General features: G+C 42.1%; 1 protein-coding gene across 1 annotated transcript; it reads left to right on the top strand.

Moving 5' to 3' along the window:
- Positions 1 to 13,336: 13,336 nt before the first annotated feature.
- On the top strand, positions 13,337 to 14,404 carry LOC142173533 (uncharacterized). Its single transcript, XM_075239139.1, has 3 exons — positions 13,337 to 13,470; positions 13,650 to 13,735; positions 13,842 to 14,404. Exons 1-3 carry the CDS (start codon positions 13,337 to 13,339, stop codon positions 14,402 to 14,404), a joined length of 783 nt encoding a protein of 260 aa, XP_075095240.1.
- Positions 14,405 to 15,112: the final 708 nt, after the last annotated feature.

The following is a 15,112-nucleotide window of genomic DNA, read 5'->3' as shown; positions in this document are numbered from 1 at the left end:
TCAGTCAACCTCTTTTTGAGGTTTTGGAGTATGGTTTTATTAGTGGACTCTGCTTGTCCATTCCCACTAGGGTGGTAGGGTATTGATAGGATCCTTTTGATCTTATGGTCCTCGAGAAACTTGCTTATTTTGCTACCGATGAACTATTTCCCATTGTCGTCCACGATCTCGGCCGGCATTCTGAACCGGCATATGATGTGGTCCCAAATGAAATCGATTACTTCCTTCTCCCTGACCTTCTCATATGCATGGGCTTCCACCCATTTAGAAAAATCGTCAGTCATAAACAATATAAATTGAGCCTTACCGGGTGCCCATGGAAGGGGGCCAACGATGTCCATCCCCCCATTTCATGAACGGCCAGGGTGACAAAACCGAATACAGCAGCTCCCCGGGTTGATGAATCATCGAAGCATGCCTTTGACATTCATCACATTTTCGTATAAACTCCTTCGCGTCCTTTTCCATGTCGATCCAGTAGTAGCCGGCTCTGATTATTTTTCGAACCAATGATTCGATGCCTGAATGATTTCTGTAGGTACCTTCGTGAATTTCCCTTAGAACATACTCATTATCTCCCGCTCCTAGGCATATCGCGAGCGGGCCATCGAATGTTCTTCTGAACAGGGTTCCATCTTCGAACAAGCTAAACCGAGCTGCCTTCGTACGCAGGGCCCTCGATTCTTTTGGATTCTCGTTTCTGGTCTTCAGATATTCTATATATTTGTTTTTCCAGTCCTAAGTTAGGCTCGTTGAGTTTATCTCGGCGTGGCCTTCTTCCACTACCGATCTCATGAGTTGTACGACTGCCCCCGAGTTCAACTCATTGTCCTCGACCGACGACCCCAAGTTAGCAAGGGCATTGGCCTCACTGTTTTGATCCCGATGTATGTGTTGTAAAGTCTACTCCTTGAACTGATGTAATATTACCTGCAACTTATCCAGGTACCTTTGCATTCATTCCTCTTTGACCTCGAACATCCCATTAACTTGGTTCACCACAAGGAGGGAGCCACACTTAGCTTTGATTACCTCCGCCCCCAAGCTTTTGGCTTGTTTGAGACCTGAAATCATGGCCACATATTCAACCTCATTGTTAGTCAATTTTACAGTCTTAATAGATTGTCTAACTATATTGCTTGTTGGTGGCTTCAATACGATGCTAAGTCCGGACCTTTTTGTGTTCGAGGCGTCGTCCGTAAAGAGGGTCCAGATCCTCGAAGAAGTCCCCGAGCTTAACAATAACTCTCTTTCGACCTCGAGTATTAGAACTGCCATAAAGTCGGCCACAAAGTCTGCCAAAATTTGAGATTTAATGGTGGTCCGGGGGCCGATATTCAATATCGTACCCGCTGATCTCCACGTCCCATTTGGCCAACTGTCCCGAGAGCTCGGGTTTATGCATTACATTCGTCAATGGGTAAGTAGTCACAACACATATGGGGTGACATTGAAAATATAGTTTCAGCTTCCTAGAGGCGCTTAACAAAGCGAGCGCCAATATCTCTAGGTGAGGGTATCTAGTTTTTGCCTCGCCTAAAGTCTTGCTAACATAGTAAATTGGAAATTGCGTACCTTTCTCTTCCTGGACTAGGACTCCACATATCGCTATCTCTGATACTGCCAGGTACAAGTACAACTGCTCGTCTGTCTTCGGCGTGTGGAGCAGCAGTGGGCTCGATAGATATCGCTTGAACTGGTGGCTCTTATCGGAAGACCTCGAGATAAATCACCCCAGGGCGGCTATGTGTCTGGTTAATCTTTGTACGGCCTTCACGTTGTCCACAATAATGATATCTTCTATGGCTTTGATCTTATCGGGGTTGATCTCGATTCCTCGATTGGATACCATGAATCCGAGGAATTTACCGAATCCGACTCCAAATGCACACTTCTCCGAATTCAACTTCATATTTTATTTTTTCAATATGCTGAAGGTTTCCTGCAAATGTTTCAAATAGTCCTCTACTCGCAGGGACTTAACCAATATATCGTCAATATAAACCTCCATTGATTTTCCTCTTTGTTCCTCGAACATCCGGTTTACTAGGCATTGGTAAGTGGCACCGGCATTTTTTAGTCTGAATAGCATCACATTATAGTAGTAGGTGTCGTACTTAGTGATGAAGGAGGTTTTTTCCTGATCGCCCGGGTTCATCCGTATTTGGTTGTACCCGGAATAGGCATCGAGAAAACTGAGGATCTCGTGGCTGACCGTTGCATCGATCATGCGATTAATGTTGGGCAGAGGGAAGGAGTCGTTGTGACATGCCTTATTCAAGTCTTTATAGTCTACACATATTCTTAATTTATTCCCTTTTTTTGGGACTACCACTACGTTTGCTAACCAATCCAGGTATTTAACCTCCCGAATGAACCCTACTTTAAGGAGTTTAGATACCTCATCCTTGATGAAAGCATATTTGACCTCGGACTGGGGTCTCATCTTCTGTTTGACCGGGTGGAACTTCGGGTCCAGGCTTAGCTTGTGAGTGGTTATTTCCGGCGGGATCCCTATCATATCAAGGTGGGACCAAGCGAAACAATCTTCGTTAGCTATAAGAAATTGTATGAGTTTTTTCCTGAGCTCGGGGCTTAACCCCGTGCCGAGGTATACCTTTCGATCAGACAAGTCTTCGATTAGTACGACTTTCTCCAATTCCTCGACCATTGATTTGGTAGCGTCAGAATCATCGGGGGCTATGAAAGATATGGGAACTCCGTAGTCGTCGTCCTCGTCTACCCCTTGTTTCTCCGGTTCTGTCGAGGCTGGTACCGGTAATTGCTATTTGGCATCGTCTTTGGCCATTGAATTTTCACCCTTCAATGCCGAGAGTGTGGATGTCGGGATCACCTCATAGATCGCGAACATTTCCTTAGCGGCCGGTTGTTCCCCGTAAACTATTTTGATTCCTCTGGGTGTTGGGAATTTAAGCACCTGGTGCAGTATTGAGGGTATTGCTCTCATGTTATGAATCCATGGCCTCCCGAAATAAAGCATTATATCTCATATGTCCTTCGATTACATAGAACTTGGCTTCTTGAATAGTTCTGGTGGCGTTCACCGGTTATTTTATCTCCCATTTAGTGGTCTCACATTCCATGTTGAACCCGTTCAGGACTCGGACCGCAGGAACGATTTGATCTTGTAGGCCGAGTTATTCCACGACCCTCAATCTGATGATGTTGGCTGAGCTACCTAGATCAATTAACACACGCTTAACTCGAGATTTATTTACGAGTACCGATATTACTAGTGCATCATTGTGGGGCTGCACGATCCCCCCAGCGTCTTCGTCGTTGAAAGACAAGGTTCCTTTCGGTACATAACCTCGAGTATGTTTTCCCTTGTGATAGATACTTTGGTGCGCTTCAGCATCGGCCCCTAGGAATGTCGACCCCACCGATGATCATGTTAATGACATGCTGAGGTTCCTCTTGCTCGGTCTGTTTATTAGAATCCCTGTTCCTGAAGTGGTTCTTGGCCCGATCACTCAGGAACTCTCGGAAATGTCCGTTGTTGAACAGTCGGGCCACATCCTCTCTTAATTATTGGCAGTTTTCTATTCTGTGGCCATGCGTGCCGTGATATTTGCACATTAGGTTAGGATCCCTATTGGGCTGGATCGGACTATAGAGGTCGAGACCATTTGGTATCATTGATGCATCCGATGGCAGATACGATAGCGGCGGCATTGACATTGAAGTCGTACTCTAATAATCTTGGCGCTTCTTTAGGCCCGATGGGCCTTTCGAAGCTGTTTTTGCTTATGAGTCCTAGGTTGTTTTGACCTCGGTCAGTTCTCCTTTCATTTCTCATAGGGTTCCGCCCGAACCCACTGCTTCGTCGGTCTCCATTGTACGGCTGATACTGATCCCTGTTTGATCTCGGTTCATGATCGATGTCTCTCTTGACTCTGTCGATGGTTCTGACGGGATACAAGGACCCGGAAGGGGCCCCAAGCTGATCATCTTCGACCCTGATTTTTGATTGATATCGGTTATGGACATCGGCCCAAGTGACGGTCGGATATTCTATTAAGTTTTGTTTCAGCTTCTGTGAAGCCAACGAGCTTCGAATGTTGAGTCCTTGGGTAAAATCCTGAATGGCCTAATCATCAACGACCGGCGGCAGGTCCATCCTTTCCATTTGAAATCGGGACACGAACTCTCTGAGTATCTCATTATCCTTTTGTTTTACTTTGAAAAGGTTTGACTTCATGGTCTCGACCTTGATAGCCCGTGTGTGCTTTTACGAAGGAATCTGCAAGCATAGCAAATGAGTCAATGGAATTATGAGGTAAGGTGTGATACCATATCATAGCTCCTTTTGACAGGGTCTCCCCAAACCTTTTCAACAAGACAGACTCGATCTCATCATCCTCCAAGTCGTTCTCTTTGATGGCATACGTATAGGAGGTCACATGCTCATTTGGGTCGGTTGTTCCGTTGTACTTAGGAATCTCGGGCATGCAGAACTTCTTAGGGTCGACCCTGGAATTATAGGTTTCCACCTTTTTGTCATTAGCTTCGATTTTATTCGTCCCTGATTCTACTCGTTTTGATTTACTAATTGCTGGTTCTTTATTGGTACATGTTGAGATTCTCGCCGTAATATTCGGCCGGTCACGGATATTTCGATTTTCTGTTGGCTATGATGACCATGTTTCTTCAAAGTCGTTTGAGGCTAGGACCGATTCTGGGATCATGGCCTTGATATTCTCGAAGGCAGGCGTCCTGTCTCCTGGTTCTAGCCTGGTGGGACTTGGGGTTGATCTTCAGTCCTTTATTGTCATGTCTCGAGCCTGGCTTACCATATTGGAGGCTAGGATGCACCACGAGCTCGATTTCGACCGTATACAATAATATTAGCCTGCTATAATAAATTAAATTACACTGTAAAAGTAAACACTTTTTTCAAAGTGTATACCGGAAGTCGAAAGTTTTTACTGCTACAGGTGAGCTCCTAGGTCTGAAGTTTAGACTCCAACAAGCCAACTTCATCCAACCAAATGAACATTCTGGAAAACGGGATATCATAAAAAATTATTTAGTGCTTCAAAATTAAACCTGCAAGATGAATGCTTCATGTTTACAAATGTTGTCCGTGAAAGCATGTGTATTGGTGGAAAAAAGGTATTACACGTGGAATATTAGTAAGTTGACGAAGCGTGATGCATGGAACAACGGTATAGCGATAAATGGAACATTCAATTAATGGAATTAAGAATACAAGGAAGGTATGGAAGAGACACCACGAGACAGTACAAAGAAAGAAACTGAGCCTGACAGTTGTCAAAGAAGAGGCATGAGCGACATGAATAAAGGTTAAAAAGAGGGGAAGATACACGAACAAGAAGTAAATAAGAAAGGAGAATCGGAACAGTTATAAGGAATCTATAACCATAAATATGTCAGTAACGGTTATCCATGATAATGGACAATCAATATAATTAATGTCCATAATGAATCCAAATTAAGTGTGGACACCATTATGATTGTACGTTCCTATATAAGGTTAAAGAATTTCATTTGTAAGGGGAGGTCACAATTACTACTAAAATACATTTCATTATTCTCTGCTTTATAAAAGTTTCCAGCCTTGAATGGTCATTGGTTCATTCCTTTTTTTTCTTTGATAATTTTCTCTATTACTCTTATTATTTTCTATTGAGGAAGTGAAGTAAAACTTGGTTATCGATAACCCGTTTTCTTCTAAACATAGATTTTGACTGTGAAATCTATTTTTTGGTTAAACAAATTGGTTCCGTTACCGAGAATCTGATAATCTTTTCACTTTTCAAATTCTACTTTCTGACAACCAACTATGACAACTGTTAACGACAATAACCAGATAAACCCACAAGAGAGAACTCTGCCATTCCTCTCCCCAATGGGATCCCCTCGACAATCCCGTGACGATTCACCTGAAAGATCTACATCACACGCCAATGATCAACAAGGGGATGAGCAAACTTTCGAAAAAGACGCTCTAAAGCAATTAATTGCAGAACACGTGAATAATGCTCTTCAAGCTTTTGTAAGAGGATTGCCTAATGCATCACAAACTCCTCCACCAGTCAATACAACAATATTAGAAAACCAGCGCTCGGGGCTCGAAAACTCTGGAAGTGGAGGAACTCCCAATGAATCTCGTGATGGAAGGTCAGGTACACCTAACAACTCTGACTTACAAAGTTTGGTACTAACTTTGCAAAAACAATTGAAGGAACAAAATGACCGCATATAGCAAATACCTGGCGTACCACCCATGATCAAAGGAGTAGATATTGATAAGTATTCACAACAACGCTGGAAGCCAAGTGCAACACCTTTGTCGATTCCTAAAAAGTTTAAAATGCTTGATATTCCAAAATATGATGGAACAACTGACCCACGAGATCACGTAACTGCGTTCACAATTGGTGTGAAGGGTAACAATCTAACCAAGCAATAAATCGAATCAATTTTCATTAAAAAGTTTGGTGAAACACTTACAAAAAGAGCATTAACGTGGTATTCTCTTTTACCTGAAAATTCCATTGATTCTTTTGCTGAGCTTGCAGATTCATTTATAAAGGCACATTCGGGAGCTCAGAAAGTTGAAAAAGGGGTGGAAGCCATCTTTAAGATAAAACAAGGAAGATACAAAGTTACTCAGGGAATTCGTAGATAGGTTCCAACAGGAGAGAATGATGTTACCTCGAGTACTTGATAACTGGGCAGTTATGGCATTCATGAGCAATTTAAACGAGAAAAGTTCAGAAGCCACGATGAGGCTAAAGGAAAGTTTACGAGAATTTCCAGCAACAACTTGGAACAATGTGTACAATAGGTATAGTAAGAAACTGCGGATAGAAGAAGATACGATTGCACAGGCAAGGGTTGATGAAAGAACATGATCGAGACGTTCAGAATCAGAAAAAAAATAGACCAAAAAGAATTGGTACGAACCTTACATAGGACCTGCGGGGCGAGACTCTCGGTCAAAACAAGAGAGCGTACGATTCGACTCAAGATCGAGGCAAAAAGATACGAGTTCTTCATCTAGATTCAGAAAGGAACGAGATACACGAGTCAACGATTCCAATATATATACGAAGATTGGATATTATAGCTTTAACATCAGCACCTCTGAGTTGGTAGCAGTTTTAAGAGGTATGAGAGATAAGGTACGATGTCCTAAAGAGATGAGATCTGGTCCGAGCAAAAGGAATCCAGATTTCTGGTGTGAATTTCACAACGATCATGGCCATAGAACAGCAGATTGTAGATTACTACATGGAGAAGTCAAGCATTTGTTGAAGAAAGGTTATCTAACTGACATGTTTAGCGAGAAAGGAAGATTATCATACATGAAGAACATACAAGAACCTACGAAATCTCCATCACCAAAAAGAACAGACAATGTAATATTCGGGGGAGATGAGGTTAATGGTGTACCATATACAGCTGCCAAAAAGACGTAAAAAGTCACAGTCATTCATGGGAAGCGTGTTCGCCAAGTCTTGGATGGAGATAATATAACATTTAATGATTAAGATGATGGCGACTTGATGATTCCTCATAATGATGCACTGGTAATATCTTTACTTGTACACGATATTAATGTAAAATGAGCTTTAATTGATCTAGGTAGTTCAGTAAACATCATTTTGTTAAGAGTGGTGAACGAAATGCAAGCTGATGACAAGATGATTCCAAAGGCACGGTCTTTGTCCGGATTTTATAATTCAAGCGTTATCACAAAAGGAGAAGTTTTGCTCACTACGTTTGCAGAAGGAGTTGTAAAGGATACGAAGTTCCAGGTAATAGACACGGACATGGCATATAACATAATTCTGGGAAGACTGTGGATACACGAAATAGATATCGTCCCATCTACTTTACATCAAGTTATCAAATTTCCCTCACCGTGGGGGATCCGTCAAATTCTTGGAGATCAGCAAGCTTCAAGGAATATCAACTCGGTGGTAGTTTCAAGCATGGTAGCCAGTGATACAAATGCGAAATAGCAACTACACTATTTAGTTGAGGATGTTGATGCAAAAACCTCAACTGAAGACATGACAGGACAGACCGACGTTGACTCAAGACCAGACGTCATTCAAGAGCCAGAAGAAAATGAAAATATTAAGACAACTACTGAAGAACTCGAAGCTATAGTGTTGTTTACACATTGGCCAGACAGAAAAGTTCACATCGTAGTGAATTTATGCCCAGAAATGAAAGGCAAGTTAATTAAATTTTTACAAGCTAACGCAGATTGCTTTTCTTGGTCACATTCAGATATGACAGGTATACCTCCAGAAGTGATGACCCACAAATTGAATGAGGACCCATCATATCCACATGTCAAGCAAAAGAAGGGGAAGCAAGGATCCTTAAAAAATCAAGTAATCCAATATGAGGTACAAAAGCTTTTAAAAATTGGATCAATACGAGAGGTAAAGTACCCTAACTGGTTAGCTAATACTGTGGCAGTTCCCAAAAAGAATGGAAAATGGCGAGTTTGTGTAGATTATACTGATTTAAATAAGGCTTGTCCTAAAGATTCATTTCCTTTGCCGCATATAGATCAACTAAATGACTCTACCGCAAGACACGAGCTTCTATGTTTTTTAGATGCATATTCAGGATATAACCAAATAAAGATGGACCCTTTAGATAAAGAAAAAAGTTCATTTATCAGTGAAAGGGAGACTTACTGTTATAAAGTCATGCCATTTGGTTTAAAAAATACTGGAGCCACGTATCAAAGATTGGTGACTAAAATGTTTCAAGAACATCTGGAAAAAACTATGGAAGTCTACATTGACGATATGTTGGTCAAGTCTACACAGGAAGGAGATCATTTTCAACACTTGTCAAACACTTTCACGATTCTCCGCGAATACAATATGAAGCTAAACCCAGAAAAGTGCGCTTTTGGCGTAGCTTCAGGTAAGTTTTTAGGCTTTCTTATTTCCAACAGAGGTATTGAAGTAAATCCTACACAGATCAAAGCTATATAAGAAATACCAGATGTACTCACAAGCAAAAAATATTAACAGGAAGAATAGCAGCCCTGGGGAGGTTTATATCAAAATCTTCAAAAAAAAGTTTTAAATTCTTTTCAATGTTGAAAAAGCAGAATCAGTTTGAATGGACTGATAAATGCCAACGAGCCCTCAAAATCATATTTGTCAAAACCGTCGTTGCTGGCCAAACCAAAAGACGGAGAAAGGCTACTCATCTACCTTGCAGTGTCAGAAGTGGCGGTAAGCGCAATATTGGTACAAGAGGATAAAGGTAAACAATCTCCAATTTATTATGTTAGTAAATCTTTATTAGATGTTGAAACGCGGTATCCCCATCTGGAATAACTTGCTTTAGCGTTGATCATGGCATCTAGAAAGTTAAGACCTTATTTCCAATGTCATCATATTTCTGTAATAACTACTTTTCCTCTGAGGAATATATTACATAAACAAGAATTATCTGATATATTAGCTAAATAGATAATAGAACTCAGTGAGTATGATATCATATATCAGCCCAGAACTGCAATAAAATTACAGGTTCTTGGAGATTTCGTAGCGGATTTCAGCGTAAATCTAGTTCCCGAAGCAGAAAAGGAACTACAGGTATTTACCGACTCTAATCTGGGGACTTGGATTTTATTTACCGATGGTTATTCAAATGTTAAAGGCGTGGGTTTAGGAATCGTTCTAATTCCACCTTCGGGGAAAATCATAAGACAAGCAATAAAATGTTATCCAATCACTAACAATAAGGCAGAGTATGAAACTGTGATTGCAGATTTGGAACTGGCACGGGAACTTGGTGTAGAGCAGATTGTGATCAAAAGTGACTCGCAGCTGGTGGTTAACCAGATGTAGGGGACTTACATCGCAAGAGAGGCACGAATGCAACAATACCTGGAAAAGGTACGAGAATTACTTAGACAATTTCAGTCATGGAAGGCCGTACAAATACCCAGGGAAGAGAATGCGAAAGCAGATGCGTTGGCAAATATTGTGTCTGTCGATGAAGTAACAAATGCAGAAAACTGAGGATCTCGTGGCTGACCGTTGCATCGTTCATGCGATCAATGTTGGGCAGAGGGAAGGAGTCGTTGTGACATGCCTTATTCAAGTCTTTATAGTCTACACATATTCTTAATTTATTCCCTTTTTTGGGACTACCACTACGTTTGCTAACCAATCCAGGTATTTAACCTCCCGAATGAACCCTATTTTAAGGAGTTTAGATACCTCATCCTTGATGAAAGCATGTTTGACCTCGGACTGGGGTCTCATCTTCTGTTTGACCGGGTGGAACTTCGGGTCCAGGCTTAGCTTGTGAGTGGTTATTTCCGGCGGGATCCCTATCATATCAAGGTGGGACCAAGCGAAACAATCTTCGTTAGCTATAAGAAATTGTATGAGTTTTTCCCTGAGCTCGGGGCTTAACCCCGTGCCGAGGTATACCTTTCGATCAGTCAAGTGTTCGATTAGTACGACTTTCTCCAGTTCCTCGACCATTGATTTGGTAGCGTCAGAATCATCGGGGGCTATGAAAGATATGGGAACTCCGTAGTCGTCGTCCTCGTCTACCCCTTGTTTCTCCGGTTCTGTCGAGGCTGGTACCGGTAATTGCTATTTGGCATCGTCTTTGGCCATTGAATTTTCACCCTTCAATGCCGAGAGTGTGGATGTCGGGATCACCTCATAGATCGCGAACATTTCCTTAGCGGCCGGTTGTTCCCCGTAAACTATTTTGATTCCTCTGGGTGTTGGGAATTTAAGCACCTGGTGCAGTATTGAGGGTATTGCTCTCATGTTATGAATCCATGGCCTCCCGAATAAAGCATTATATCTCATATGTCCTTCGATTACATAGAACTTGGCTTCTTGAATAGTTCTGGTGGCGTTCACCGGTTATTTTATCTCCCATTTAGTGGTCTCACATTCCATGTTGAACCCGTTCAGGACTCGGACCGCAGGAACGATTTGATCTTGTAGGCCGAGTTGTTCCACGACCCTCGATCTGATGATGTTGGCTGAGCTACCTAGATCAATTAACACACGCTTAAATCGAGATTTATTTACGAGTACCGATATTACTAGTGCATCATTGTGGGGCTGCACGATCCCCCCAGCGTCTTCGTCGTTGAAAGACAAGGTTCCTTCTGGTACGTAACCTCGAGTATGTTTTCCCTTGTGATAGATACTTTGGTGCGCTTCAGCATCGGCCCCTAGGAATGTCGACCCCACCGATGATCATGTTAATGGTGTGCTGAGGTTCCTCTTGCTCGGTCTGTTTATTAGAATCCCTGTTCCTGAAGTGGTTCTTGGCCCGATCACTCAGGAACTCTCGGAGATGTCCGTTGTTGAACAGTCGGGCCACATCCTCTCTTAATTATTGGCAGTTTTCTGTTCTATGGCCATGCGTCCCGTGATATTTGCACATTAGGTTAGGATCCCTATTGGGCTGGATCGGACTATAGAGGTCGAGACCATTTGGTATCATTGATGCATCCGATGGCAGATACGATAGCGGCGGCATTGACGTTGAAGTCGTACTCTGATAATCTTGGCGCTTCTTTAGGCCCGATGGGCCTTTCGAAGCTGTTTTTGCTTATGAGTCCTAGGTTGTTTTGACCTCGGTCAGTTCTCCTTTCATTTCTCATAGGGTTCCGCCCAGACCCACTGCTTCGTCGGTCTCCATTGTACGGCTGATACTGATCCCTGTTTGATCTCGGTTCATGATCGATGTCTCTCTTGACTCTGTCGATGGTTCTGACGGGATACAAGGACCCGGAAGGGGCCCCAAGCTGATCATCTTCGACTCTGATTTTTGATTGATATCGGTTATGGACATCGACCCAAGTGACGGTCGGATATTCTATTAAGTTTTGTTTCAGCTTCTGTGAAGCCAACGAGCTTCGAATATTGAGTCCTTGGGTAAAATCCTGAACGGCCTAATCATCAACGACCGGCGGCAGGTCCATCCTTTCCATTTGAAATCGGGACACGAACTCTCTGAGTATCTCATTATCCTTTTGTTTTACTTTGAGTATCTCATTATCGTGCAGCCCCACAATGATGCACTAGTAATATCGGTACTCGTAAATAAATCTCGAGTTAAGCGTGTGTTAATTGATCTAGGTAGCTCAGCCAACATCATCAGATCGAGGGTCGTGGAACAACTCGGCCTACAAGATCAAATCGTTCCTGCGGTCCGAGTCCTGAACGGGTTCAACATGGAATGTGAGACCACTAAATGGGAGATAAAATAACCGGTGAACGCCACCAGAACTATTCAAGAAGCCAAGTTCTATGTAATCGAAGGACATATAAGATATAATGCTTTATTCGGGAGGCCATGGATTCATAACATGAGAGCAATACCCTCAATACTGCACCAGGTGCTTAAATTCCCAACACCCAAAGGAATCAAAATAGTTTACAGGGAACAACCGGCCGCTAAGGAAATGTTCGCGATCTATGAGGTGATCCCGACATCCACACTCTCGGCATTGAAGGGTGAAAATTCAATGGCCAAAGACGATGCCAAATAGCAATTACCGGTACCAGCCTCGACAGAACCGGAGAAACAAGGGGTAGACGAGGACGACGACTACGGAGTTCCCATATCTTTCATAGCCCCCGATGATTCTGACGCTACCAAATCAATGGTCGAGGAACTGGAGAAAGTCGTACTAATCGAAGACTTGTCTGATCGAAAGGTATACCTCGGCACGGGGTTAAGCCCCGAGCTCAGGAAAAAACTCATACAATTTCTTATAGCTAACGAAGATTGTTTCGCTTGGTCCCACCTTGATATGATAGGGATCCCGTCGGAAATAATCACTCACAAGCTAAGCCTGGACTCGAAGTTCCACCCGGTCAAACAGAAGAGGAGACCCCAGTCCGAGGTCAAACATGCTTTCATCAAGGATGAGGTATCTAAACTCCTTAAAATAGGGTTCATTCGGGAGGTTAAATACCTGGATTGGTTAGCAAACGTAGTGGTAGTCCCAAAAAAAGGGAATAAATTAAGAATATGTGTAGACTATAAAGACTTGAATAAGGCATGTCACAACGACTCCTTCCCTCTGCCCAACATTGATCGCATGATCGATGCAACGGTCAGCCACGAGATCCTCAGTTTTCTCGACGCCTATTGGAGGAACGAATTTGTTAACTTTTTGCAATATGGAATCTTACCCAAAGACAAGAAGAAGTCACGGTTGCTTCGCCAAAAAGCCGCCTGGTATTGCTTAATTCATGGAAATTTATATCGAAAGATGTTTGGCGGACCTTTAGCATGGTGCCTTGGCCCCTCACAAATGGAGTATGTGATGAGGGAAGTACATGAGGGACACTGTGGCAATCACTCAGGGGGAAGATCATTGGTAAAGACACTAATAAGAATGGGGTATTATTGGCCAAAAATGGAAGAAGCAGAAAACTTTGCAGCCAAGTGCGATAAATGTCAATGATATGCCAATAACATGCACCGCCCAACAGAACTGTTACATTCAGTTATTTCACCATGGCCTTTCATGAAGTGGGGCATGGACATTGTAGGCCCGTTGTCTCAAGCTAAGGGAAAGGTACGGTTCTTATTAGTTTTAACTGATTATTTTTCAAAATGGGTAGAAGCAGGTGCATTCAAGCAGGTGCGAGAACAAGAAGTCAGGGACTTTATTTGGCAAAATATTATCTACTGATTTGGCGTCTTAAAGGTAATCGTGTGTGACAACGGCCCGCAGTTCATAGGCACGAAAATCACAGAATTCTTTCATAGTTGGTAGATCAAACGGATAACGTCCTCACCTTACCACCCTACAGCCAACGGTCAAGCTAAGTCAACAAACAAAGTTATTATTAATAACTTGAAGAAGAGATTAGAGGATTCAAAAGGCAATTGGCCAGAAGTGTTACCAGGGGTATTGTGGGCTTATCGAACGACAGCAAAAATAAGTACGGGTGAGACTCCATTTTCGCTTGTATATGGTGCAGAAGCCTTAATTCCGGTAGAAATCGGTGAACCAAGTACGAGATACACACATGCTACTAGAGAGTCAAATGAGGAGGAGATGCGAGTAAATTTAGATCTATTAGAAGAAAGGAGAGAATCAACATTAATTAGAATGGCGGCTCAAAAACATATGATTGAGCGATATTATAAAAGGAAGGCTAATTTGAGATACTTCCAGATTAAGGACTTTGTCCTCAAAAAGGTGTTCCGATCTACAACAGCGGTCAATGCAGGCAAGTTGAGTCCAAATTGGGAAGGCCCTTATAGGGTTCGAGAAATCGCCGAAAAGGGAGAATATGAGCAGGAAACCATGGATGGCAAGGTACTACCATCAAACTGGAATGCAATTCATTTGAAGAAGTACTATTTCTAGACAAAGAAAGTACTCATGGTTAGGTATCACTCAGACTCAATTTTATTTCATATATTTGAATTTTACTAATAATTTTAGATGATAATAAAAAATCTAGCCCATACCAAATGATGATATTAAACCCGAAAGACACGCGGAGTACTAAATTATTCACGGTCTAGGTTGTAACCTTTCTTATGAAAAAAGGGTTATGCAGTCATCATCTAAAATAAATATCTCCGAGTCCCGTTCGTATTTTCCTTTTCAGGGAATGGACCAAAAGGATGGAGTATCCAGTGTTCGAGATTTTATACTTCAAAGCTCCAACACTGGGGTACTATGCATATAGAAGGAAGAAAGAGAGCTAAAAAGGCATAGTTCGGCAAGCAAGAGAGCTAAAAAGGCATAGTTCAGTAGCTTGAATCAAAAACCTTGAAGAAACCTTAAATTTTTCAAAGGGGCATGAACTCACGAAAAGGATGCAAGATATTCCATATTCCTACGAGTTTTAGGTTAAGGCCAAAATTTAGTTACGAGATAATAGACCCGATTTTGTATTTTAGAATCTGCTACATAGAAAGTAGTTACGAAAGTGTTGAACGAATAATTATGAGAATGATGTACAAAACTTATTTGAAAGTTAAAAGCATAAAACTTCCTCAAATTATTTTTTTTCTCATGTCTACTTCATCTTTCGTATATTTACACCAATATGAAGATGAAACGTCA

This window comes from Nicotiana tabacum, chromosome 19 (genome assembly GCF_000715075.1).
Source record: "Nicotiana tabacum cultivar K326 chromosome 19, ASM71507v2, whole genome shotgun sequence".
In the NCBI taxonomy this organism is placed as follows: domain Eukaryota; kingdom Viridiplantae; phylum Streptophyta; class Magnoliopsida; order Solanales; family Solanaceae; genus Nicotiana; species Nicotiana tabacum.
This window is presented reverse-complemented; position numbering and strand designations above follow the sequence as displayed.